A 25,904-nucleotide genomic window follows, 5' to 3' on the forward strand; every position below is an offset into this window, starting at 1 on the left:
TCTGTGCGCAAAATGTTTGTGTTAAACCAACGGAGAAATGCAGGAGCGCGCGCGCACACACACACACCTCTCATCCACAACCGCTTTAACTGTTGTCTTGTAAATCATTGATTAAACCTATGAACACAGCTGTTCAGCATCAGTCCTAAACACAAGCGCAGGGTCTGTTTTTGTCCTTAATTAAAAGACACCAATATGTTAATTTACACAATGATAACATGTTGTTTATGTTTAATGTTTATTTTGCGGGAAAAGGTAATAAGCAATATTTAAAATAAAACAAACCAGGAAGTAAGTGTTTCATACATTAAGGTGCTGTGTATAACCAAGTGCTCCAACAGACATAGCAACAGTGTGTGCGCTGTGGGGGATTGGAAGGTGAACGAATATAATCATGTACAAGACAAAGGACGTTCAGAGGTGTGTTATATCCCCCTGCCACGGATTGCCGCCCATTACGCAATCGCTATCTTCAAAGAAAAGCCGCCGCCCCTTTTCATTCAAACGCGTTAGCGAGTGTTTTTCTTTCCCTACGCTCGGTTTTGTGAACACAGTTGCGTTCAGTAACACGGTGGAACCAATTACATAAACAGCAGCAACAACAACCATTATGATCACACTTTGTTGAATTTATATTGCTTAAATATTTCACAGCTGTGTCCTCTTTGCATTGCTACGTGTTTATTTACTTCCTTTTCGCATCGTATAATGCACTCTAAAATCGACACTATCAAACTTGGAAATTATATAATATTCAATCAAACATCAAGTTATTAAAAGTAACGAATTTGTCACTACTCTTCTCTCATGCAGCACGGCTAAAAAGATAATAAAAATTACACCAAAGTGCTGCAGGTTTGGTGTCTGTGAGCTTTTCCTAATCAGAGTTACACGGGGGGCATTTTGTGGCTGATCCAGTTACACTCTACTTAGATATTACACAGAGGAGAGTTCACTTCTGTTCTCTTCATCCTAGCTTAATTTCATCTCATGAAATAATAGTAAGTTTTGTAAAGTCTGAGTTCATCTCCCCAGTCAGTGTTGTGTATGGACAGGGTAGCATCATGGCAGGATTGGTGTCATTTTTATTATCTTTTTAGCCGTGCTGCGTAAGAGAAGAGTAGTGACGAATTCGTTACTTTCGTTACTAGACTATTTTGTCTGCAAGTGAAATACATCGATACGTTAATAATTTACACCACGATAACATTACTGCAGAAGGATCTAGAGACGTGACTTTGAGACGTTCACAGTATATTCAAACCGTAGACAGTGTTTATTTTGCAGAACATTAAAAAACAGCCATGTCCAATAGAACAGTGCATCTTTAATAAGCCACATTGGTTTCCAGTCAGTAGTAAAATTAACGAAAGACTGAGAAGCCCCGTAATATAAGCCCCCGTAATATATATATATATATATATATATATATATATATATATATATATATTTTTTTTTTTTAATGTTCAAATTAACGTTTCAGAGTAGCCTATATAATTTGTCTTGTCATCTGTTTACAGCGTTGGCTGATTTTGTGATTGAGACCCATGGGTTACATTGAAATATTTTATTATTAGTAGTAAGCCAGGCTTTAGTAACCTTGAATAAATCACAATATAAGCCCTCTCCCGCGCGCACGCTCTCTCTCTCTCTCTCTCTCTCTCACACACACACACACACACACACGTACACACAAACAAATAAAACATGAAATCGCGTAAAACCAAATGAAACTATCGCAAAAAATATATAAGCAGTAAAAATTACAGTAGTATCCTGTAGGTGATTCCTGTCCTGATAACAGGCGCTGACCCTCTGGAACTGTTTAGTTCTGTTAGTATTGTGTTCAAGTGTGAATGTTTATAGGGATTTAATCTGTCTCTGCTGCCGCATCTATTCACCGGAGTGATAAGTGATTAATGTCCCATCAGATCTTTGATGGGGGAGATGTTATACTGGTTAAATGACTAAAGACATACTGATCCGTATGGACAGATATTTGTTTCATATATTATGCGCCATTAATCGATTTGTTTTGCCAATTTTTGACTATCAGCGAAAAAAAACATTAGCGAAAACATAAAAAATATAACGAAAACAAACCCAAGCAGAAGTTAAATTTTAAGCGTTACTTTGCAGCAAAATATTATCTACCAGTGTATTAAACGGAAATAGATAAAATACACCGTAATGTAAAATACTGTACATAGCCCGCATTTGTATTCCGTACCTACAACGACCGGTATAGATAAATTACAGATGTTACCGTGTCTTTAAGTATTATTAAGGATGTCGTGAAAAATATTGCAATAAGTAGTTTTATTAATTAATTTAATCATTAATTAAAAATAGCATAAGCATCATGGATTGTGTATTGAGGGATTTAAATCTGTTTTATGAATCGTTTTTTATCCCTCTTCTTTACCACATGATCTATTTATGAAACTATGTTGACTTAAGTTATGTTATATATATATCAAATATAGTAATCGGCTGCTTGGACACTGCAGTTAACTGAAGCAGTCAATGCTCCATCTGGCGGAATTATACAGCATTACAACCATCTTTTTAGAAAGCGCATGGGGGCGTTTATGGGGCGGGGCATCGTTAACTACGTCATCGCGGGGGATAACATTCCGTGCACGGATCGATCATGGTCCTGTCACGGTCCTGTCATGGACCTATCATGCTCCAAGCGGCTGTTTGACGTGGCTCCCACTGTAAACATATAAATTGGTATATTGCACCAGTATCAGCTTTGGTACAGTAAATAAGCAGTGTACATGAATGTTCGTGTGTGTGTGTGTGTGTGTGTGTGTTCAGGAGGTGAGTACCCAACCAGGAGACAGACTGACGGTAATAGATGATGAAATGCCCCAGGGACTCTCTGTGGAGAAGGTAATATCAACACAATAGATAGATCAATACATCAATATATGGATGTATTTTGTTCAATTAATTTTGTTTTTGCTGCAGTATATGTCATCATTGAGCAAATCAAAGAGCTCAGGCAAGATCAGTCTTTGTACAGACATCCACGCTGCAATCTCATCGTCCAATCAGACGCAGAGACCGTCAGATCTGTCGGTGTTCTCCAGCATGTGTCCCCTGTCCTTGACCCCCCCTGAAACAGAATCAATCAAGAGTAAAGACATCAGCACTTTAAACATTTCATAATCACAAGCTTCATGTCTTATTTATCAGTATTGACGATCGATCGTGCCGATGGCGTTGTGTTTCAGGTTCCAGCAGATCATCGACCCCTCCGACCTCGGCCGCCGACCCCGTGACCTGCCCCATAATCCCTGGTTGCGAGACCACCATCGACATCTCTAAAGGAAGAACGGGACTCGGCCTTAGCATCGTAGGCGGCTGTGACACACTCTTGGTAAGCATTTATACAACTTAAGTCTAAGTACAGTATATGAGTTAGTACTCACGATACAGGAGTGTTAACGACAGAAAACACTTTACAGGGCGCCATAATAATTCACGAGGTGTACGAGGAGGGCGCTGCTGCTAAAGATGGAAGGCTCTGGGCAGGAGATCAGATTCTGGAGGTAAAATATTTAACTATTGGTATTATATTAAGAGCTGTGATGTGGCTTGCGCTGTGGGATTGTGGGTAATCGTCTCGGTGCGTGTGCGTCACTCATATAGTCAACACCCATGCACACGTGTACTGTTTAATATAACGTGGTGACCATGTGTGTGTGTGTGTTAGCATTTAAATTTGTTTTTTATTTTGTGTCCCAAGTATAGTGACTGTTCTTAAGTAACTGTACCGCAACAACAGTCCTCATGAAGAAAAAAAAGTTTAAAAGCTGTAGCGTTGCAGGAGATGGATCTGTTTGGGGGAGTGATTCCAGTAGTGTGTGTGTACATGCATAATTTGTTTTATTTTTATTTCATATTTTGTATTAATTTTTTTTATATGAATATGTTTGGGTTGTGGAACATATCATCAAAGTTTCCATTATTTCTTATGGGGAAATTCCGCTTTGATCTACAAGTGCTTTGATGCATAAAAACGCTTTCGGGAACAACAAATTGTGCTCTCATTCCAAGGTTTGACTGTACATCACTGATTGTACATCACCACAGTGTGGTTATGTGTTGTCAGGGTTACCTCAATCTGTTCTTGTTGTTTTCAGTCCAAAGTGTGTCAGCCCATAATATACTCCTTTCTACATAAATCCATATTATTTACCCTTGAATAATGAGTTTAATATGTAGAAAGGAGTATATTATTTGTTTAATGTTTATACAACGAAGCATTCATACATATAGACCCTGCTAAGGCTGTTGCTATCGAATATTTTAGTAATCGGGTATTCTACCAAAAATCTAATCGAGTAATCGTATAAAATGTACTTTTGCTTAATTAAACAGCGATGAAAAATATATAATAGAAACAATGATTAATTGGTTTTCTTTTTTATATTATATTCATTTACAATGTCATACATTCTTATTTTAAAGCTTTTATTCAGATGCAAAAAAAAAAGGTATTTCAAATGACTAAGTATAAAAAAACTAAGGCACACATTAAAATAAATAGTTATACAAAAACACTAAGTTGTGCACCTTAACTTTCAAAACTAAAAGTTTTAAAACTTACAGCTGAGGCATAACATAAGCCTTTACTGACAATTTCTGTTGTTTTCTCTTGCTGGTTTCTTCTTCTCTTTGCTCGCTGATATTTTTATCGCTCCCTTCTATTTTGCAGCCCACAACAGAACACTCCCTTAAATCAGTACACAGCTAACTTGTATTCGTCTCCTTCCGCTTTGTGGGTGACGTAAGCACGTCTTCTTCGTCGGTGTTTACTGGCGGCTTGCATCCGGCAACGCGCCGTGTCATGCCAAACAAATAATTGCGCTAAAACATAACGCAATCATTTTTTGTAATCAAATTACTCGAGTTACTTGAGAAATCGTTTCAGCCCTAGACCCTGCTATGTAATGATTAATGCTAGGTGTCATGATTGCCTCGTTTTCATTAGCCTTTAATTAAGCAATATTACACAGTTTTCCGAGGATAAATCCCAAATAGAGTTAAATGGTACTCTGGTACACTGGGGTATACAATCACTTGTTTAAAAAGGCAAGCAGACTTGATCAGAGTGATTTAGGAGTCAGCCTCGTGTTAGAGCCTAACTAGGTTTGTATCCTGCCTTAGGCATAAATGAAACAACATGGAGGCAATTCGAAATCACTTATCAAGGAGATGAAGTGTTGTTTACGAGGGCGTAACATTATCAGATGTGTTTTCCTGCTGAAACTGGTTTTAAATTGGGTTTTGGCAGGCAGCTCATTTCACCCATGCCTCAAACAACAGTTAGTGTAATTATGATTATAAGACCACCACTCAGTATGACGTCAAGTAACGCGTATATTTAAACACCCCAGAGCTGTTACTGTCTATTATCACCACACTTCAGGAAAGCCTGTAGTCCAATCAGATTACTCAGTCAGAACTAACCTTTGTATAAATAGCTTTATGTTAAGTTTTTGATCCTCTGTCTCGGTCTCTCTCTCTGTCCCTCTCTTCAGGTGAACGGTATTGACTTGCGCACAGCGTCCCACGACGAAGCAATAAACGTGCTGAGGCAGACTCCACAGCGAGTACGCCTGACTGTGTTTCGCGACGAAACACAGTATAAGGAGGAGGATCTCTGGGACGTGATGTATGTTGAGCTGCCGAAAAAAACGGGGCAAGGACTCGGACTTAGCATCGTAGGAAGAAGGTACTTTGTGTGAAGTCATTCCCAATATTTATGCCAAAATCAAATTCTAATTTTATTTGTCACATACACAGTACGATATGCAGTAAAATGCTTATACGACCTGTGACTTCAAAAATAAAAGCTTATAGATAAAAAATAAATATGAATAAAAAAGGAAATACAATGGAAAATAAATGTAACTAAAAAATAAAACTAAAAATAATAAAAAATAAAAATATTCTCAAATATTTATCCAGAAATTAAAATATAAATATGTAAGTGTGCATGAATGTGTCCATGAGTGTCCATGAATGTCCCGGATGAATAATAAAATTAAATATAACTAATGTAATCAAAGTTTAGTTTCATGGGTTTTTTTTTGGTTTGTTTGTTTTTTGTTGTCGTTTTATCCCCCCCCCTCAAATTGCTCTTTTGCCGAATAACATGAAGGATGGTTTTTATTTCAGACTGTCTAGTTCTGGTAAAAGATGTATTTACAACATTCACACCCTTCTGTTTTTTTCCTCCTACAGGAACGATATAGGTGTGTTTGTGTCCGACATCGTTAAAGGAGGCATCGTAGAGAGTGACGGCCGGCTCCTGCAGGGTGATCAGATTTTGTCCGTTAATGGCGAGGACGTCCGGACAGCAACACAGGAGTCGGTTGCCGCCCTGCTCAAAGTACACAAGCAAGCAACAAACTGCAACACTTTTCATTTACATTTATATTTATGGCAAAGAAGTGCCGTTTGCCATGTATACACAAAATCAGTATATATCGGACATGATTTCACATCCTCTCTCTCGTTTTAGTGTTGTGTCGGTCCGATCCAGTTGGAGGTGGGTCGCTTTAAGGCTGGGCCGTTTCACTCGGAGAGACGTCCGTCTCAGGGCAGTCAGGTGGGTCGGCTTTCAGTAGAAACATCACTTCTTTGAACCACTTTTTCAAAGAAGCCTGTAAAATAAATTGTGTGTTTGTGTGTGTGTGTGTGTGCAAAGTTAAGTGAAGGTGGAAGTTGTAAAGCCAGCCAGCTGTCTTTCACCGGCTCTGCTAGATCACAAGAAGACTTCGAGAACAGCCGCAGGAGTCAGGAATGTAAGGGGAAAAAAAACACAGTCCTCAGATAAAAACCTGAATACAGGAACAGCAAATAGTTTTATTTACTTAGCACATGTTCTGTGTTCTTCTGTTCTCTCGCAGCACTGGACCAAGACATCCGAACTGTGGAGCTCTGCAAGGTACAAAAAAAAAATATTGAATGGCTGGAAGGGTTTAGGGCAAAGGAACAGAAAAGAAAAGAAGGAAAGAAGAAAGATAGAGAGGGAATGGAAAGGTGGATGGGATTTAAAAGGAAAGGAAGGATGGAAGAAAGGTAGCCAAAAGTGCTGAAGGTATGGAGGAAATTACAAAGGAAGGGAATATAAAAGGAATGGAATGAAATGTAACGAAAGAAAGAACAAAGGAAGAAAGGAATTGAAAGGATGATAAGGAAATATAAATATGAATAAGAAACAAAAAGGGGAAAAGGAAGAAAGAGAGAAATAAAATGGGGTGTTGGAAAATAAAGAGAAAAGAAAGAAGAAGAAGGTGAAAGGGAAGTAAAAATAAAAGGAAATAGAAGAAAGAAGGTGAAAGACAACAGAAGGAGAAAGTATGGAAAGAAAAAAATGGGGAAAAAGTCTAAGATAGGATGGAATGAAATGGAAAAGTAGGGATTGAATGCATAAGAAAAAAATGAGAATTTTTTTTTGAAAGAATTACAAAATAGTAATTAGATGAAAAGAAAGAAAGAATGGAAAGGAAGAAATAAAAGACAGGAAAGGAAGAAAATGAAGACAGGTATGGGGATGAAAAAAGAAAGATGAAATTTAATAAAGGAAATGAAAAAGAAAGGAAGTGGTTAAATAGGACAAAAGGGAAGGATGGGAAGTGGTATAAAAATGCAATTACCGGATAAGAAGGAAAAAGAGGAAATAAAAATTTAACAGAATGGAAGAAAAGGAACAAAAGAAAGGAAGTGAGAAGGAAGGAAGGGGGAAAAGAAGGAAGATATAAATGTGGTGTAGTAAAATTAATGGAAAGGAAAGAAAGGGAAGTGTAGGGGAGGGATAAAGGTAATGAATTTTTTAAGAAGAGAAACAACAAAGGAAAAAAGGGAAAAGAAATGAAAATATGACACTTTGTGTGTGTGTGTGTGTGTGTGTGTGTGTGTGTGTGTGTTTTCAGGGTCCATCAGAGTCCCTGGGGATAAGTATAGCAGGTGGAGTAGGCAGTCCTCTGGGCGATGTGCCCATCTTCATTGCCATGATGAACCCAGCTGGTTTGGCTGCACAGACACAGAAACTCAAAGTATGTGTGTGTGTGTTTTATTCATGCTATTTTGACACTGTACATCAACACTTGTGTATGCTTTTAACCTATCAGTCTCTCTCTCTTTCTCTCTCTTTTGTGCCTTCTGAAACACAGGTTGGTGACAGGATCATATCCATCTGTGACACGCCCACTGAAGGCATGGCCCACAGCCAAGCTGTATCCCTGCTGAAGAACACCACAGGAACCATAAGCCTGCAGGTGTCGACACGTGAACACACACACACACACACACACACACACACACACACAATCTACTGTACTGAGACACAGTACTCACAATATTTGCTCGCAGGTTATCGGAGGTGACAGTACAGTAACAGGTCCCGCTCTGGATCAAACATCTGTCCTCAGCAGCAGCATCTTCCACGATGACCTCGGGTGCGTATGTATACGTTCACCAAAAAAAAGAAGAAAAAAAAAGATCGATTGTTACCATAGAAACTAATTCATCCCTTCCTGCGATACGAGTACCGTAGTACATATATGCTCTGTTTGCCGAGCGTCACGTGACCAACTGAGCAAAAAGGTTGAAAAGGCTATAGCAGTGCGCAAGATGAATCTGTTTAATGACCAGCAACCCGCCCCCCCACTTCTCCTCCTCATCTCTCATCTCCTCACACCAGTCGCGGTTCTTTTTAAAAGTAGAGAGCAGGTTCATTTGTTTTATTTTTTTTACTTCCTATTTTGTATTAATAATTTTCATATGAATATTTTTGGGCCATGGAATGAATCATCAAAGTTTCCGTTATCTCTTATGATGAAATTTACTTTGATATACATGAATGTTTCAATATACAAGCGAAAAAAATTAAGCTTGCAATCCAGGGTTTAACTGTATTGGTGTTAAAACCCATGTGAAATGATGTGATGATGATGATGACGTGATTATGCATGTTTGTGTCTCCTCAGTCCTCCTCAGTGTAAGACTATTAATCTGGAGAGAGGGCCGGATGGCTTGGGCTTCAGTATAGTGGGAGGATTCGGCAGTCCCCACGGAGACCTTCCTATCTACGTAAAGACTGTGTTCGGAAAGGTACCAGACTATTATTTTAATTCATGCACACAGTATAATACTAATATGATACAATATACTAATACAAATGTGTGTGTGTGTGTGTGTGTGTATAGGGTGCAGCTGCTGAGGACGGCCGCCTGAAGCGTGGAGATCAGATCGTTGCAGTCAACGGTCAAAGCTTAGAGGGAGTCACACATGAGGAGGCCGTCGGTATTTTGAAAAAAACCAAAGGGACCATCACGCTGACCATACTCTCATAGAATACTCAGTTATACAAGTATTAAAAAAAAAAAACAACAACAACACTGGCTTATCTTATACACTGTGACGTTTCAGCGCGAGTCCTGTAAATATCCAGTGCACAAATGTATTTTTATTATAATCATTATTTATTCACGCACTAATACATCAGATGCTGTTTCAAGTTCTTTACTTTCACACTGAATAACGTGTACTGTTTTAGTCAGAGGTACGTTCGGTACAAATTAGGGCTCGAGTTGTTTGACTTATGTGAATTGTTTATGTTTTTACTAAAACGTTTTAGCTACTTATTATAGCTGAGCTACACTACCGCTCAAAAGTTGGGGATCACTTTCTAACTCCATCTTTTTGGTTTTTATTTCTTTCTATATTATTTAAAAAAAACGTCCAAAATATGCAATCATCTCCTCTGAACACTTGATTGGAACTATCTATGAGATGTATCTGCTACTCATGATCTGTAAATCCTTCATAACGGCTCTAATCTGAGGTGCTGTTTGTTAATTGCTGATTTCTGAGGTAACTGGTGAGTCTAAATGAACTTCTCCTCTACAGCAGCGGTAACATTTTGGTCTTGCTTTCCTGAGAAGGTCTTTATGAGAGAGTTTCATCATGGTGATACTTGATGGGTTTTACAAATGCATTTGACAATACTGTTCTTGCAAAAACCATTCCAGAAACGCTGATAATAACAACTGAGTGTTGTTGTTGTTACACAATTACCTAATTCCATGTTATTTTATAGTTTTAAAATCCTCTGTATTGTTGTAGAATAAACAAAAACCTAGACATTTGCTAGTGATCCCAAACTTTTGAGCAGTAGTGTACTTAGCAAGTTTTACACTTCAACTGTTTTAATTCTTTCAGACTGCAAAAAAAAAAGTTGAAAAAAATAAAATAAAATTATTGTAAAGAGCTGATTAGATATATATACAGAGTGGTATTTGTAAAATTAGGACTGTGAGATGTAAGCGTTAATGAAATGGTAACTAATTAGCATTAAGAGCTAGTGAGGTGTAGCTGTTTATTCACGCCTTGTCTTTATGTAGTGCTATCTGCAGGATTTTTTTAATTGGAAGGAAACCTTTCCATATATTATTTTTAAGATGTTATGTATCCATGTTTAAAAGCATTATACACAAGCAGTAAGCTTAATGAACCAGTATTGATTTTTTTTGTTTTTCTGGAAATAAATCAATAAAAGTAATCTCTACCAAGATTTCTTCATTGTTTTGTCCTACATCAGCCATTCCCAAACTCAAGAAGACAATGTTAAATCACAAGTCTGATCAACATGAAATGTTTAACCACTATATTTTAAATGGTAACATAATTTAAATCCCATTGCTGCTTATTTAATTTTGATTTCTTAAAAAAAAACTGTGTAATATGTGGTAATGATCAAACATAATTACAAAATGGAAAATAAAAAGGTTTTATTTATTGTAAATGACTTCTTGCAGGCCACCTGCAGTGCTATCAGGACCCACCAGGGGCAGCACACTAAAACACTTCAGCATCATACAAAGATCAAGACCTTATTTACCAAAAAAGCTTTTAATTGCAACAAAAACAAAAAAGAAATTATAATTTAAACAGAAAAAAAGGTCAAATGCATTTTATATAAGCATTTGCATATATAACTTATGTGGTCCAAGATTTCAGCTGAATGCTTTCATTAACAGTCCACTAGGGGGCAGAGCAGAATTGTCAGGTCATAAATGAAGTACTGGCTCTGCATAAAGGTACTGTAGGTGTGGCTATATGGCTTAAAGGGTACATCTGTCTTTAAAAACAAGGTTCCTCTCTGCAGTTCAATCATTTTTCATTTTCACATCGTTTCAAGTTTGCTTCATGTCAGTCAAGTTAAAATAATTTTTCTTAAAACAAAGTAAAAAAAAAAGTTTAAATACAGAAGCACAAAAAAACAGTAATGTGTGAAAGTGTGTAAGGATTACAGGAGTTACGCAACCACTAGCTTTCAAAGCATACGAGGTTAGAAAGTAGAAGTAATTACGAGATTAATATCAAAATAAAATTACAGGTGCAGTTTGTAGTGTTAAGAAATACTAATTTCACAATCTTGTCCTGGAGGTCTACAGTTTTCAGGATGTAAAATTAACTCTGTCTCTCTTACATCAACATTAACTTTTTGTTATTTTTAATTAAAGCCGAAGAGGAGAGTTTTTTGGAAATGTCTATGAACAATATAATCTGCTTCTTTAATTCATGACTGATAAAAACAAAACAAAAAAACAAAGCAAACAAACATACATCACAAAAACGGATGAATAAGAGGTAACTAAGGACCAATACTGTATGTTTTAATCTACTCGTCAAACATTACAAGCACAACGAAGAAGGGCGCTTTCTGCACTTCTCCATGTTGCCATGGAAACGTGTGAGAAGTGAGAAAATTCCTCCTTGGCTCTAGCGCTCCATTTCAAACGAGTCCGAACGAACGAGGGCCAAGGCGCAGCTCCAAGTTTGTGTAAAAGCATGTCCTTTTCTCGCTTGTTTGGAAATCTGAAAAAATTTCTGCCTCAGAATGTTCGTGCATGTTTCTGCATGTGGAAAATGCTTTTAATACACGTTGATTAAATATCTGAGGCCAGAGGTTTATATAAAAAATGTGAGAAAGTCAGGGTTAAAACAGGGTTGAACACGTTTCGTTCTTCAGCTCTAACAAACACATTGCTTCCCTTTCTCGCTTCCTTTTCCCCATATAGACAGCATGATCACTTTTCCCTTTTTAAAACAGAAATGAAATGAGGTCCGAGATAAGTGATTGCTTCTGAGATTAGTTTCTCATGAGCTACTACTTGTATATGAGTTAACATACACTAATCAGCGTGCTTTTTTTTTTTTTACACCGCTGGTGAAGAAACCACTGCTGGTTTTGTGACAACATTCAAACAATGGGAATGTGAGGATGGTTCATGGCTTATGTATCAGTTCTCCATAGAATTCACAGCAGACATTCTGAAAAACATCCTGCAGTCAAAATGTTAAAAAAAAAATTATACAAAAGTTTGAAATCAAGCAATGATTAAATTGTCATCCATGCTAATCAGGCATTTTTCTCATATTCATCTTCCATCGTGTTCCATTATATCATACATATGATTCCCAATAATTTTTCCATCCATCCATCATTCCATGACAATTGTCTTATCCTTCCATCCTTGGCAATTCTTGGCAGGGAAGGGCCAAAGACTATCACGCTTCTTCCGCTTGCATGAGCTCACAGCCCCGATTGGCCAAAGAGCTGTAACTGATGTGAGAGTGCTAAGCACCTCCTATACCACCCCTCTGAGAGAGCTTGGCCAGTCAGCTCTCTCTCTAGTCTCCAATTTCCATTCTTCCCATCCATCCATGGAAAATTCTATTCGTACTTTACCCGTTATTTTTATCTTCCTAATATAATCCGTGAGAATTGATGCATAGTCTTAATGTTTTTCCTGAAAAGTTGATTGTCCATTTCCATTGTTTCTCTTATTCATGCTGATTTCAATTATTTAACCTTCTCAATCCAAGCATTTATCCATATTACCATTATCTATCTATCTATCTATCTATCTATCCTATGAATGGTGATTCCTATTCCTATTCATTCTTTCTCCCATCCATTGTTGCTTAAGTTAAAAAAACTAAGGTTTATCCCTTTTGTTCTCTTATTGTCAAGACGTCCCTTTTGTCAAATACATTTTCACATTAAAAAAGAATAAATATTCAGTTTTCTGCTTCCTCCAGCCCTTCTGCTAAAGGTAAAAGTGACCCGCCCGTGTTTTTTAACCCCCCCGAGGGTTCCCTCAGATGGAAAGGTGTGGGTTTCAGGGCCTGGGTCACCTCGCTCGATGCTGATTAATTTGACTAGATGATTATACGCAGCAAAAAAGAAAGCGAGGCTCCTAGAGAAAGTCCTAATGCCAGGAAGAACGTCATCAGCGCTCCTGCTGTCTCTCCGTCTTTGGGAGCCACCAACCTGGACAAGAGAGAGAGACAGAGAGAAAGAGAGACAAGTGTGTCATGTGTCATTAAATATACAGTGAAACCTCGGATTGCGAGTAACGCAGTTTGCGAGTGTTCCGCAAGACGAGCACTGATTTTTTATAAATTTGGACTTGAGAAACGAGCAAGTCTTGGTTTATGATCACCAAGTATCATGTATAACCTATGTGCTTTTTGTTTTGATGGCGAGCGTCACGTGATCACAACTGAGCCAACGGTTTTTCTCTTTCTTGCACTGCGGAATTGTGGGCAATCGGAAACACTTATCTGTTGGGATTTATTTTTACTTAAGTGCAGGTTAATTTGTTTTATTTTTACTTAATATTTTGTAATAATTATTTATGTATTTATTTTTTTTGGGCTGTGGAATGAATAATTTAAGTTTCCATTATTTCTTATGGGGAAAACGAGTGTTTTGGAATATAAGCCCGCTGCCGGAACGAATAATGCTTGTAATCCAAGGTTCCACTATACAATTTTAGATAAGCACCAAGCGTGGACCGTTTAAAGTGGTAGTATTCACGTACTGTGGTGCGTAAGACATAGAGAGACAGACGCAATAACCGCTGGACACGGAGAAGAGGATCATGATGACGACAAACACCGCGTCGTGGGAAAAAAACACAGGCAGGACGTGGCGTTCCTGAACGTTGCAGAACATCAGCAGAGGAATGAAGACGACACGGGACACCACTAGCGCTGGAAACAAACGGCTCTCTTTAGAGGGCTGAGAATCAGACGGGCAGAGAGAGAGAGAGAGAGAGATGGAGAGATTCTGTAAAACATGAAGAACTGAAAAACATTTTTTTTTAAACTTTCACTTACCCACTGGACAAAAGATGTGACAGTTCTCCCAGTCCAGTCCATCACGTTAAAGAGCAGGAAACAGCACACAGGAATAAAATAAGATTCTGAGCAGAAAAGATTCAGGTTCAGTGAAATCAGAGCTTTTTTATTGTTATTATTATTATTATTATTATTATTATTTATTGACCTATTTACTGAGGACTGATGCATGTTAGTGCTCATACCCCATTTTCCTGGGTAGATGGTTTTCACGTCCACCGTGACGGCAGGGAAGACCGAGAGCGTGACTGTGAACACGAATGTCACGCAGAACGCCATGACCGAAATCTAAACAGAAAGAGATCCAATGATGAGACGATGATGAGACTTTTTTTTTTGTTTGTATGGGAAAAAAGGGCCATTTAATCACTTAAGGTACCTTTTTTAACACTTCCAGCACAGAGCTCTTTGCTTGCTCGTCATGGACGGCGCCGAGGGCAACGAACGCTTGCTTGGCACCATCAGTCTCTAGACTGCTGGGAGTTCCATTGGGCACCGAATCAGTGGCCTGACTGTTTAGGTCCCCATTCTCCTGCACGGCTTCTGTAAGGAAAAGAGAAAGAAAAAGACGATAAAGACAGAGGCTTTGATGTTTCATCATTTAAAGGAGACTCCAGACATTTTGACTTTGCGTTTTTTTGTTGTTGAAAAAAACAAGATGAAAGCCAATGCAGGCCAGAGTAATTAAACCTCTGTAGAACATTACAATTTGTGCAGAGGAGAAAAATGAGGAAAGCAAGTAACGATGTTACAGCAATGAGAAGTCGATGTTTGGACCCAAACACAGGTCCTATAAAGACTAGGGCTGTGTATTGGTAAGGGCCTCAGGATACGATACGTATCACGATGCATGGGTCACGATACGATAAATCACGATATATTGTAATACTATACATATTGTGATATATTGCAATAGTTAGTATTAGTATGTGTGTCACATTATATTGACAACTTGATAAAGTAGGCAGACAAATTTAAATTCCAATTCCAATTTATTTTCCATCCATTCCAATTCATTAGAACGGCACAGTGTGATTGAAGTCCATATTGTTATAAAACACTTAACACTTAAACATTCAACTAAAATGTATATGCCACTAAAGTTACATATAAATTAAATAAACAGTTTATAAAACTAAAATAAATTTAAGCAAAAAAATTTAAGTTCATCAAGTAAACATAAAACTGGAACATAATGCTCTAATATGAGGTATTCATTGTCACCAAACTGTTAGACCAAAAACTCTCTTGCCTCCAAACTATTAGAAACTTAAGTGTAGTATCGATACTTGAGGTTTGACTATCGATACACTATCGTAAAATAAATTATCGCGATAGTTAGATGTATCAATATTTTTGCACAGCCCTAATAAAGACCTAATTACGGTCATGACAATAACAGTTATAATTTATTAAAACATTTATAATTGAAAGTAATACAGTATTTATCTGACTCTAAAATGGACAGGATTTGGGACGTCGTTGATCGCGCCATCTGGGTTCAAACATGTCATATTTAACATAACGCTCATTAATTTCAAACAATGGACACGATTTAGGCAGAACTATGCTTGGGATTTTGCTGTGGAGGAGGGTGGTTAGTCGGTCCAAAAGCAGTTAGTCGGTCCAGAAGAAAGAAAAAAAGAAAGAAATGCCTCACTTGCTAGGATCTGCCCGTTCTCATTCAAGACATATATGTTTCAAGTCTCTCACACACACCTACAAAATGAAAAAAGCATAAACCCCTTCCTGTTTTTAATTTTATTAAAATGTTTGCAAATTTGTCACATTTACTGTAAATGAATAAGATAATCCCCTCACAGCAATGTGAAAGACTCATTACCAGTTATCACAAACATTTGATTTCAATTGTTGTCGCCAAGGTTGTCGCCAGTTATCAGGTTTAGGGCGCATTTACTTTTTCACACAAGGTCAGGCAGGTTTGGATAGTGTTTTTTAACCACTTAATGTAATAAAATCATCATTTAAAAGCTGCATTTTGTATTTACCGTATTTATTTGTATTTATATATATATATATATATATATATATATATATATATATATATGTTCGTTCGCGTGGAATTTAATTGCACAATCATAAGCGTGTTATAAAAACTGTAAAGCGCCAACTATTGAATTTTAGCATGAACTAAAATTGTACGCGTCACCGTGAAGTGCGCGAAATGCAGATGTAATTATTATATAAGTGAATTTCAATCACACACTCATCAGCGTGTATTAAAAAATGTACAGCGCCATCTGTTGACCTCTGAGATGAACTAATGATTTTTTTTCAAGATATAAGGCCGTTTTCCGTTTAAAATTCTAATTAGCATATCTTCTCTAGCCGTTGGCCGCCTGCGGTGAAACAAAGCCGATATGTTACCTCACGCTACCTCAGATCTGATCTAAAAAACATTAGAGTTGTACATTCAAACCTGAACTGAATCAGATTTGAAGCTGGTAATATAAACGTAGCCAAACTGATCTGAACTCTAATGGAAATTTACAGTTTACATCCGAAGAAAAACACAACTCCTCTCAACACTGTTGCTACAGTAAGGCACGATAATCTGTGCTATGTGACATGACTGCATTTCAGATAAGAAACAGATGAAAAGCAAACAGTGCGAAAATAAACGAGAGTGTTATGACTCAGCGTTTCTGTACATAATTAGCTTTTAGGCTGCGATGGTAATTTTTTTTAGCCTGACTGATGGTTAAAATGGTTCGTCCAACATCGAGCGAACCTCACGGATACAGAGAAATGTAAACGTTATTCAGTGTTGGAAATGAATAGGTTTTACGAGGGGAGTCGTTTTACGCGGCTTTTGAGTGTGAACTTGAATGTGACTGTACCTTTAGGAAGAAGCTCGCTAGAAGCATGAGGCTCGTTGCTTTGGCCTGTACTCTTCTTGAGGTAAAATCTGGCAAACTCCTGGAACAACATGTGTGGAAAGCAAACAAAGTGTTTTACTCAGACTTTTAGTATCGGTTTTGCTGAATAACAAACTGTGCACGCACCCACACACACATAAACACAGACACTGTAGCTGTCAGAGTGTATTTCAGTGTTGCAATATTATTGAAGGTCATATTTGATTGTTTCTTTACCAAAGTTAACACAGGTTTCAGAGCTCTGCCCCTTATATAATCCATTTTTACACCTCAAACTCCCTTTATTGCGCTTCTTTTCCGAATGCACCATTTCAGTGTCGCTGAAGCAGAGCAGACCTGAGCAACGAGCCAGGTCTGCTCTGCTTCTTATATGAAGTCACATTAGGTAGGGCGAACCTAAAGACCGATCGGAATGTCTAAACATGATTTACCACCTTTGAGGCCACCCTCTTTCTCTTTTATTCCAGTCAGGAATTTCCTTAAACACACCCACTCTTTTTAACTAAGGGTCACAAAGCATTATGTCTTAAATGTCTTAATTTTTCTAATAAAAAATAAACAGCTGAACAAAAGTTATGCGATATTATTATAAGTCTAATTTACTTTTTACTTTACTGCAGTCAATAATCATCTGTTGTTGAAACCTAAATGGTGTTAGTAAGAGATGCCGTGACCGGAATCAGCCGTTTTTTCGTTTTTAGTGACGCTGACTGGTAAATGGATGTTTGGCCTCGGATATAAATGATTCTGAGAGGCTGGAGCTTTTTTCGGGTGGGAGGGGTGCACTCTCACGTCAACTGTAGCAGGACTAGACAATCATGTGCACCTGCGATTTATTCCCGCCCTGTAAGGGTGTGTGAGCAGCAGTTCAAATAGCTTGTATTTGATCTCAGAGGAATCATGTGATACCTTAAAGTCCTGTAACTTTGTACTGTTTCGAAGTTATTTAACAATCCAAGTTTTATTTAATCCATGCAATAGAAAAATGTATTTTTGTAATAAAGTTGTACCAGTTTGGGCAGCAGCAAGTAGCTGATCAGCGTGACCAGCGTCCCTACGCATGGAGTGATGAAATACCCAAGAGCTGCAGTCTCTTCGTTGGTCTCGCCTGTCATAAAAAACCCCAAAACAAAACACATACTTACTTACGCAGTGTAAACAAGCAGCGTAATATTTTTAAATATACACAGTGTGACTCACTTGCGATGGCGAACAGCATGGCGAGAGCGGCGAACGTCCCGGCCAGGCCTTGTCCACTCATGAAGACCGAGCTGTATTTCTGAGGCAGCAAGCCTACTAAGCCGAACAGGCTGCCCTGCAGCACGGCGCCGAACGCTACACACACACACACGCATTCAACAGATTGATATGTGTGTATTTAAACCAACTGTCTTTCTAAATGTTTAAAAATATCATCAATGCTCCTCACAATTTATGAACCAGATGGTTGCCATGGTGACGGAGAAGAAGGTGTCCTGCTTCATTGGAACCTTCACCAGGATGGTGGTGAGGATGAAGAGGATGAGGATGAAGACCAGGCTTCCTGCGATCCGCACCTTCTCTGAGATCCTGACAGAAACAGTGTGGACGACGGAGCTGAGGTTGGTAATGCCTTTCATTATTTTTTTAATCACCAATCTGACTGTTTGAGCATCTCACCTTGGGTAGAGGATGGAGTTGAGCAGGGTAAAGAGCAGCAGGGGCAACTGGGACAGCAAAGTCATCCAGTTGTTGAAATAGTACTCCTTCGTGGCCGTGAGTGTGCCGTTGCTCCATTCCGACGTGTTCAGTCTGTTGTTGAAGTACTATTAAACACACAGACATTAAAAAAAAATTTCATTCTTATTTTTACATTTATTAGCAGAACTAACCCTTATCGCGCCACTGCAGATAGAGAAGGCTCTGACACAAAAGCAAAAGGTTTCATTCTGAAGTTCTCAGTTTGAAAAATAAGAAAAGACGCTTATGCCGCATGAGCTCCCAGTGACCAAATAAACGCTTAAAGCGCTCAGACTCCTCCAGATAAGCTTCGGATCAATTAAAATGTTACAAGCGACACTAAAAGAACCAGTTATTTTTTCTATACTCCTTATCAGGAAAGCTTTTGGACACCAGGGACATTACGGATAAGCAAGGTGTGCCAGAAGACCGCGTTCTTTTTTCATGAAAAAACCTTTGGAGTGCTGTTGAGGTGTTTATACAGTAAATATATTTATATGGAGAGCGTTACCATGGAGGCAGTCATGAAAAAATTCCATGGCAGCAGTGTTCCCAGTCCAAGGATAAAGAAAATGATTCCCACTGAATGCCAACTGTGTGAAGACAGAGAGAAATGATATGGGGTTATTAGAGAATGACATCATAGCGTTAGGTATCAAATTCAGCAGCATATCAAATTCACTCACCGGTCACTCGGTACATCCTCTTTAGTCCTCATTGTTGCTCGGTCACGTGCTAGGAGCTGGCGGCAGAAACAAAGAACTAGTGTAAATGTACACATTTAGATCTCATTGAGCTAAACAACTTTCGCTATACATGTCACGGGCTCTACTCAACAGGACGTCAGTTATTTTGGGTTGTTTGCGAAACACACCCAATGAATTTTAATATACTCCTTCTAGGGGATTTTTACGATCGCCACCAAACAGGGTGTATGTGATCTCAAGACATTAAAGATGCTAAATTGTGGAGGGATTTTTGATATCTCAAACGGCTCAGCTGTGACAATGCCTTAAACTTATGCCAAAAAGGGGTTAATAATTTTCTGTGTGGCATTATATTGAGAGAAGGTATATTCAGAGACATCCTACTGAGTGACATCGATTGACTTTTTTTCAAACATCCGTGGCTTTGTGGAGGTCGTGACATAAAATTCCTTCTATTCTACAATTGTGTCGTATCAGTATGTACCGTTTAAATGTGTGGTGCACGCTGGAGGCGATGACGCAAGGTGCTTCGGCCCGCTCATCGTTGCTTGCAACTATATTTTTTTCTTTGTAATTGTTGAGTTTTTCTGAGCTTGTGGAAGGAGTCTCTACTTTCAGTGTTTGTTTTTTTTTTTTTACAGGAGATAAAGGTGTGGCTCTTCCCATTTTCACATTAGGAATGACTGATTCACACCGTGCTCATCAACAATTGCTCCCCTCTCTCCCTTGCCCAGCGCATTGCTGTATCGTTCCTGAGACCACCTTAGGAACGATTCCCGTGACTGTGTTCTTTCTAATCGAAATGAATCGGCCTTGGGGTCAAGTGTTCCCGGGAAACGGGCCCAGGGCCCTAAGTTTTGCGCCAAAGAATGGAGAGATTTGCAGTTTTCGTTTTTCCTCTTAACAATGACAAGACAAACTGCACTATTTTTGTCTCACCACAACTTGCACATTAGGAAATATAAACATATGTTTATTATTATCTCAAATTTTATGTGGTAAAAGGAACTATGCTATATATATATATATATATATATGGATGACAAGGCTAAATGTAACTATATTTTAAAAAGTATTGTATCTTTAACAAAAATTATGTTATTCTTTAACTAATAAATTAGTAGACAGAGGGGTGGCAGTGGAGTAACGGTTTCCCAGACGTCCCTAAGTCAAGGTTGACACTGTTCGACCCACTAACACTGCTTTGCATGAGTCAACATGTTTATTACAAGAGGCCCAGTCAAATGTTAAAGATTCCCAGAAACACAAAGCAGAGCTCTGGGGCAACAAAATCAAAAGTACTAAAATGGGAGGGCGTAAAACCTGTCCCAAGCTTGTATGTGCGGACCAAGTGTCCGCTGTGGCGACCCCTTGCCGGGAGCAGCCGAAAGACCAAATACAACAACAGTTAAAGAATGCAAATTTGAATCAGGGGTGATGCTGTAGCCTCCTGCACATGGGGGTCTGGAGGGAGCTGATTGGCTGAGCTCTATCAGAGGGAAAAAAAGGAAGCGCCCTCACATCAATTGCTGCTCTATAGCTAATGATGGATGTCTGTGAGCCCACGCATGCAGAAGGAGCGGATACCGATATCCTCCATGTTTTAATGTGAAAGTGCCCTAATGATCTAATGAGTACAACTAAACGGAATTATAATAATAATTTAAAGAATTTGTTTAGAATAGGGAATCATGGATCAGGAAAGAAAGTATTTAAAATATTTAAAAGGCCAAGAAGATGAGGCACAGTAAGATCTACAGCTGGCTGTAACTCCAACAGCCGTTAATCAACAAAGAAAGAAGAAAGAAGAAGAAATCTAATTAGCTTGTTTTTATCTCATGTATTTTTGTGGCTCATCAGAATGTCTAAAAAAATCTCTAAAAAGTGATTTGCTAGACTTAAGAACCAAAATGGTAACAAGTTTCTTAAAAGTGCCAAGTAGAACTTTCACCAGTTTCTGTCTTTAATGTACAAAAATAACAAATTAATTTAATTACACTGTATTTTTTTTCACACGTAGCTTATCTCACAGTAGGTTCACATCAGTGTGATTATTTGCTTTTAAAGAAAATAAACCATGAAAGGGATGCCTCAGGCACTGCTACTAAGCACATTCTATTTCAATTGATAATTTTCCTTGAGTCACATTAATTAAATAGCACTTTGGGGAAAGAAAGGCACTTATTTAGGATATTCTGAAGTTAAAGAAGATTACCTGCGATAGAGACTCAACAGAAAAATACACTCTTATTAAGCAATTTGGATAATATGAAATTAATCAGAATTACCTTAACTTCCATGTATAAAAAGCATGTACTGTGAACGCCTTAAAACACAGCGGAACTTAGGACAACAAATATAATACAAAACACAAAACCCATTCAGACTACATATGACCGATCCCAAAAAAGTAAACACAAGCAGTATGAAATCTTAAGAAATTACGAGCAGTGAGGAAATTTACTACACTATATTAACCAATAAGACGTTACTTCCTTGACCTTTTACAACCCAGCTATTTCATAACTTTAAGTCCAGGAAGTAGATATTTGAGCCAAGAAAATGTAATTATGCAAAGACTACTTGAGGAACATAATTCATGAATAAGGGGAAACCTCTGGTTCTGAAAAATAACTCCAACATGTAAGTGCCAAACTTGATGCAGTTCCTCAACCACTAGGACCACTAGGATCCAAAAAGTGAGTCGATCCCCATAGACTAGTGATGCATAGAAAATAGAAACAGTGGTGCGGGGCGGGCTAAATAATTTCATAACAGCAGGACCCGCGGGTTGGAAAAATACCTGACCCGCGGGTCCTGCTTTTATGAAATTATTTCGCCCGCCCCGCACCACTGTTTTTATTTTTACAACCCGCCCCGCACCCGCGACCATTAAATAGACATACTAGGCATTGTAATTCAAATGAAAACAGCCTTTATTTCAGCCTTAAAGTGCTTGGAAACATCGCCCTGTAAAATGGAATCAACGAATGATTATGAATATGAACCATAAAACAGGTCATATTAATAACAAGGTAATGATACACATTTTAAACATTTACAAAGCTAAAATTTTAGGCTAAACATTTTTTTCTTTTACTCATTTACACGGAAATGTTCATTTAGCGTTTTTTACATTCGCTGTGCAAAAAAAGAATGTTAAAAAATTTGATTTAGCAGCCTGACCTTTTTTTCTTTTAATTATGTAAATTCCCGACTTCAATGTCTCCCGCACCTCGTCTTTCATCTTCACTTTTATTTCTTTCTTTTTTTTGTGACTAGCAGCGGTAGCTGCTTGGCGCTTTCGTGACTTGTCACGTGACGTACTGTAACCTTATCAAAGAACTTAATCAAATATGAAAATAGATATTCTCAAATATTTAATATAGGCTATAGGGAATTGCACGCAACATACATGGATTTTTAAAATTTAATTCTGTTTTTAATGACCTGCCCCAACCCGCCCCGCAAATAAAGTGACAATTTCTTTACCCGCCCCAACCAGCCGGGGTCCGCGGGTTACCAGACGACCCGCGCATCACTACCATAGACCCCTGTCTTAAAACACCCAACTTTAATCTGGTACAAAAAACTGTTTTGGTCTCCACAGCTTGATTTTCCATTTGTAAAAATTGTACCAGGGGTGATTTTTATTTGTAGCTCATCAGTTAAATTACATTTAGTCAAAAAATAATGTCTAATTAGGGGTATGGCTAAGTTACAGTTGCACTGCAGGTGTCAAACCACTGGAAGTGAGCTTCTGCCAATATAGCAACCACCAGACCTCCCCCAGTTGAGCTTCAAAACCGCTTTTCAGAAAACCTACAGGTGACGTCATGGAGGGTTTGTTCAGTTCTTTTGTTTATACCGTCTGTGTTCCTAAGCATTATCAGGATGTGTATTTTGGGTGGTTTCTTAGCTCAGGAAATTGTTAATTATTAAAAGTATCTGCCCTGCCTGAAGGTGACTTAATGTACATTCCAAGTACACTGATGGCTGTTAGAACAAGTGCAAAATGCACTATTAGTTAACAGAATGTCTAAGTTGGAATATTTGGGCTGAGGTTTTATGTTTAACAGAAATTTCCAAGTAGAACCCAATTAGGAAGCTGAAATCTTTCCCTATTAAACCTTTAAAACCTCTTTATATTAACCACAGTTCTACAAAAAGTTGGAACTAGAACATTGAAGGGTCAATTTGTTCATCCCTCCTGAAACTAAATGTTTTAAAGTTTTTCATTTAAGAAATATTTCCAACATCTCTTTACAAATCTACAACTTGTAAGTAAGTAAAATTACTAGACTATGGGACAATGAAAAAGGACTACTTTAAGATTTCCTTCAATTCTGGGTGTACCTTTGAGGGTAACAGGTAGAAATGGTTAAACAAGGTAACCAACAAATAAAACGACAAGAGGAAACCAAGTCGGGTTTTGATTCCATCTGTGTGTAGGGTAATTGAGTACTCCGGTTTCCTCCCACAGTCCAAGGACATACAGGTTGGGTAGTTGTGTGAGCATTGACCAGAGGTTCCACCACATTCATAAAATGGAAAGAAATACAATAAAAATCACCATTGGTCTAGTTGGACGACAAGTGTATAGTTGGATGCATAGAGTTTGCCCAAAGCTCCAAATGTGGCAACTCAGTGTTGGTAGGGCTTGAACCCTTGACCCTCCAATCAGCAACCCAGAAACCAAAACTGTAGAAAATCAAAGAAATGTAGAACTATTACGCACCCCTAAAAAATCTTTAGGAAACATTTTTTAATGAAAGTAAAATACCTATATAGAGTAACTAAACTCATGGGCCTCAATGGCTTAACCAATCCATTTCTTTTTTTTCTCTCTGTTGTACTGCTACAATTAAACGTTATATGTAAAAAAAGCATGAACTCCAAGTAGACGGTCTTCAGGAGGCCCTGACCACTTAGTCATCCAAATAACCTTGACAGACAAGTTTTCTAAAACCACTGCTGATGTGCATATTACCTAGGCCCTTAGAGGTACAGTATAAAGCTGAACCCAATATGATTTTTTTGTGGTTCATCCCTCACAGCGTGGTTTCCTATGAGAGTAAATTCCAAGAAGAATAAAACAGAAAACATGAACCATTAACTAGACAAAGAACCCTTAGGCGACTATGGAAGTACTCAACTGAAAAAAATCAGGTCTTTCAGGTCTGGAGCCCAATGCCACTATAACCAATCATAAAATTTTAAATGAAAAGTGACTTCTTGAAAGATATTAATAAATGAAAGTTAACAACCCCAATCACTAGTGAGAACATGACCACCGCCAATTCACATTAGTCTCCTGTCACAATTGCTTTGCTTCATCTAAAACCTTCTACCTAAGAGAGTATGAACATTGCGGCATGTCCCACCTCTTAAAAAGATAAAAAATCCTGATTAGATAAAGTTTTAATAATGATTTTTTTTAACTAATGCATGTACTTGTATACAATGCTTTGCTTGGTTAGTTATGGAAAAATGCTCACGCATAACCTAAAAAAAAATGCAAATGCTAAAATGCCTTACTGAATCTGTGTTTGAAAAGGCATTTTTTGTCCATCTGTTTCTTGTCTCTCCTCATTCTAGTAGACTGATGCCTGCCTCTTTTGTAACCGAAAATAACTGCCTGGGAGCGTTGCCAAAATGGTTGCCATGCAGCCAGACTCTTCTATATAAACTTTTACCTCCTCTCATCCCCTCGCTATCTAAAACGTCTACCTCCCATTTACCATGAGGCAGATTTACTGTATGCTTTCTATACATTCAAGAACAGCCTGCTGGAAGCTCTGCCACTGTAATAAGTATCACAAGAGTGTTTAACTGCAACCCAGTTATGTTAAATTCCACATAATGGTATGACTGCAAGACCTCTGAAGATATCCTAAGGACCTTAGCAGCAGCTATAAATTGCAAGGTGGGGGCCTCCACGGATCAGACTGGTTTGTCATGCACATTCCAAGGGAAGCTAGATCGGACTGAGGTCCTAGGAATTTGGAGGTCGTGGCGACAACTTTGAACTCTTCGCCTGTGAAGCCCCATATATGGAAAGCTGTGATGCAGGGTGTTCTGAGCATTGCTGCTTTGGCTTTTCTGTGATCGGACCAGACAGGCTGGCCTTTGTTCACCACAAACATAAATGAACCTTGGGTGCCCATGACCCTCTCACCTCTAAGCAAACTTTTTACTGGCTCTGTTTATATATATATACACAGCAGGGCCCAAAAAACATATACACAACTTCAACATGAAAAACAGATGCCTCTCTTTTGACAGTCTCGTGAGAGCATTAGCGATGGTGAGAGGGCAGCCTTTTCTCAATATCAACTGTTCA

General features: G+C 38.3%; 2 protein-coding genes across 10 annotated transcripts in view; one reads left to right on the forward strand and one right to left on the reverse strand.

Annotated features, from left to right (window-relative positions):
* LOC128508334 (multiple PDZ domain protein) overlaps nucleotides 1–10,597 on the forward strand; it is a 50,835-nt gene extending 40,238 nt beyond the window's left edge. For all 8 annotated transcript variants that reach the window (XM_053479613.1, XM_053479615.1, XM_053479617.1 and 5 more), the window contains 14 exons: nucleotides 2,824–2,898; nucleotides 2,977–3,145; nucleotides 3,243–3,388; nucleotides 3,477–3,560; nucleotides 5,556–5,749; nucleotides 6,262–6,409; nucleotides 6,542–6,628; nucleotides 6,728–6,824; nucleotides 6,930–6,967; nucleotides 7,956–8,078; nucleotides 8,196–8,300; nucleotides 8,395–8,480; nucleotides 9,012–9,135; nucleotides 9,231–10,597. In XM_053479613.1, coding sequence (XP_053335588.1) covers nucleotides 2,824–2,898; nucleotides 2,977–3,145; nucleotides 3,243–3,388; nucleotides 3,477–3,560; nucleotides 5,556–5,749; nucleotides 6,262–6,409; nucleotides 6,542–6,628; nucleotides 6,728–6,824; nucleotides 6,930–6,967; nucleotides 7,956–8,078; nucleotides 8,196–8,300; nucleotides 8,395–8,480; nucleotides 9,012–9,135; nucleotides 9,231–9,377 — 1,623 coding nt within the window. In that variant the 3' untranslated portion in view covers nucleotides 9,378–10,597. The remainder of the gene's footprint in view (nucleotides 1–2,823; nucleotides 2,899–2,976; nucleotides 3,146–3,242; nucleotides 3,389–3,476; nucleotides 3,561–5,555; nucleotides 5,750–6,261; nucleotides 6,410–6,541; nucleotides 6,629–6,727; nucleotides 6,825–6,929; nucleotides 6,968–7,955; nucleotides 8,079–8,195; nucleotides 8,301–8,394; nucleotides 8,481–9,011; nucleotides 9,136–9,230) is intronic.
* Nucleotides 10,598–10,799: 202 nt separating this feature from the next.
* LOC128508821 (equilibrative nucleoside transporter 2) lies at nucleotides 10,800–19,741 on the reverse strand. 2 transcript variants are annotated; one of them, XM_053480293.1, is made up of 12 exons: nucleotides 19,541–19,737; nucleotides 19,366–19,447; nucleotides 18,795–18,940; nucleotides 18,565–18,704; nucleotides 18,336–18,470; nucleotides 18,146–18,243; nucleotides 17,097–17,175; nucleotides 14,615–14,778; nucleotides 14,421–14,523; nucleotides 14,215–14,300; nucleotides 13,917–14,116; nucleotides 10,800–13,363 (listed from the first exon to the last, which is right to left on the reverse strand). In XM_053480293.1, the coding sequence occupies exons 1-12, from the start codon at nucleotides 19,633–19,635 to the stop codon at nucleotides 13,252–13,254; spliced, it is 1,440 nt and encodes a 479-aa protein (XP_053336268.1). In that variant the 5' UTR covers nucleotides 19,636–19,737; the 3' UTR covers nucleotides 10,800–13,251. The 2 variants fall into 2 exon arrangements, with proteins under 2 accessions (XP_053336268.1, XP_053336269.1); XM_053480294.1 differs by lacking the exon at nucleotides 13,917–14,116 and having other exon boundaries at nucleotides 19,541–19,741.
* Nucleotides 19,742–25,904: the final 6,163 nt, after the last annotated feature.

This window comes from Clarias gariepinus, chromosome 20, assembly GCF_024256425.1.
Source record: "Clarias gariepinus isolate MV-2021 ecotype Netherlands chromosome 20, CGAR_prim_01v2, whole genome shotgun sequence".
Classification (NCBI taxonomy): domain Eukaryota; kingdom Metazoa; phylum Chordata; class Actinopteri; order Siluriformes; family Clariidae; genus Clarias; species Clarias gariepinus.

Bases quoted from the DNA above. Each gene is read 5' to 3' on its own strand.
- LOC128508821 (XM_053480293.1), bottom strand. From the start codon at position 19,635: ATGTGTACATTTACACTAGTTCTTTGTTTCTGCCGCCAGCTCCTAGCA. The intron at 17,176-18,145 runs GTACAACTTTAT...ATGTTGTTCCAG, and splicing joins ACTTGCTGCTGCCCAAACTG to GAGTTTGCCAGATTTTACCT. The intron at 14,779-17,096 runs GTACAGTCACAT...TTTTCCTTACAG, and splicing joins TAGCGAGCTTCTTCCTAAAG to AAGCCGTGCAGGAGAATGGG.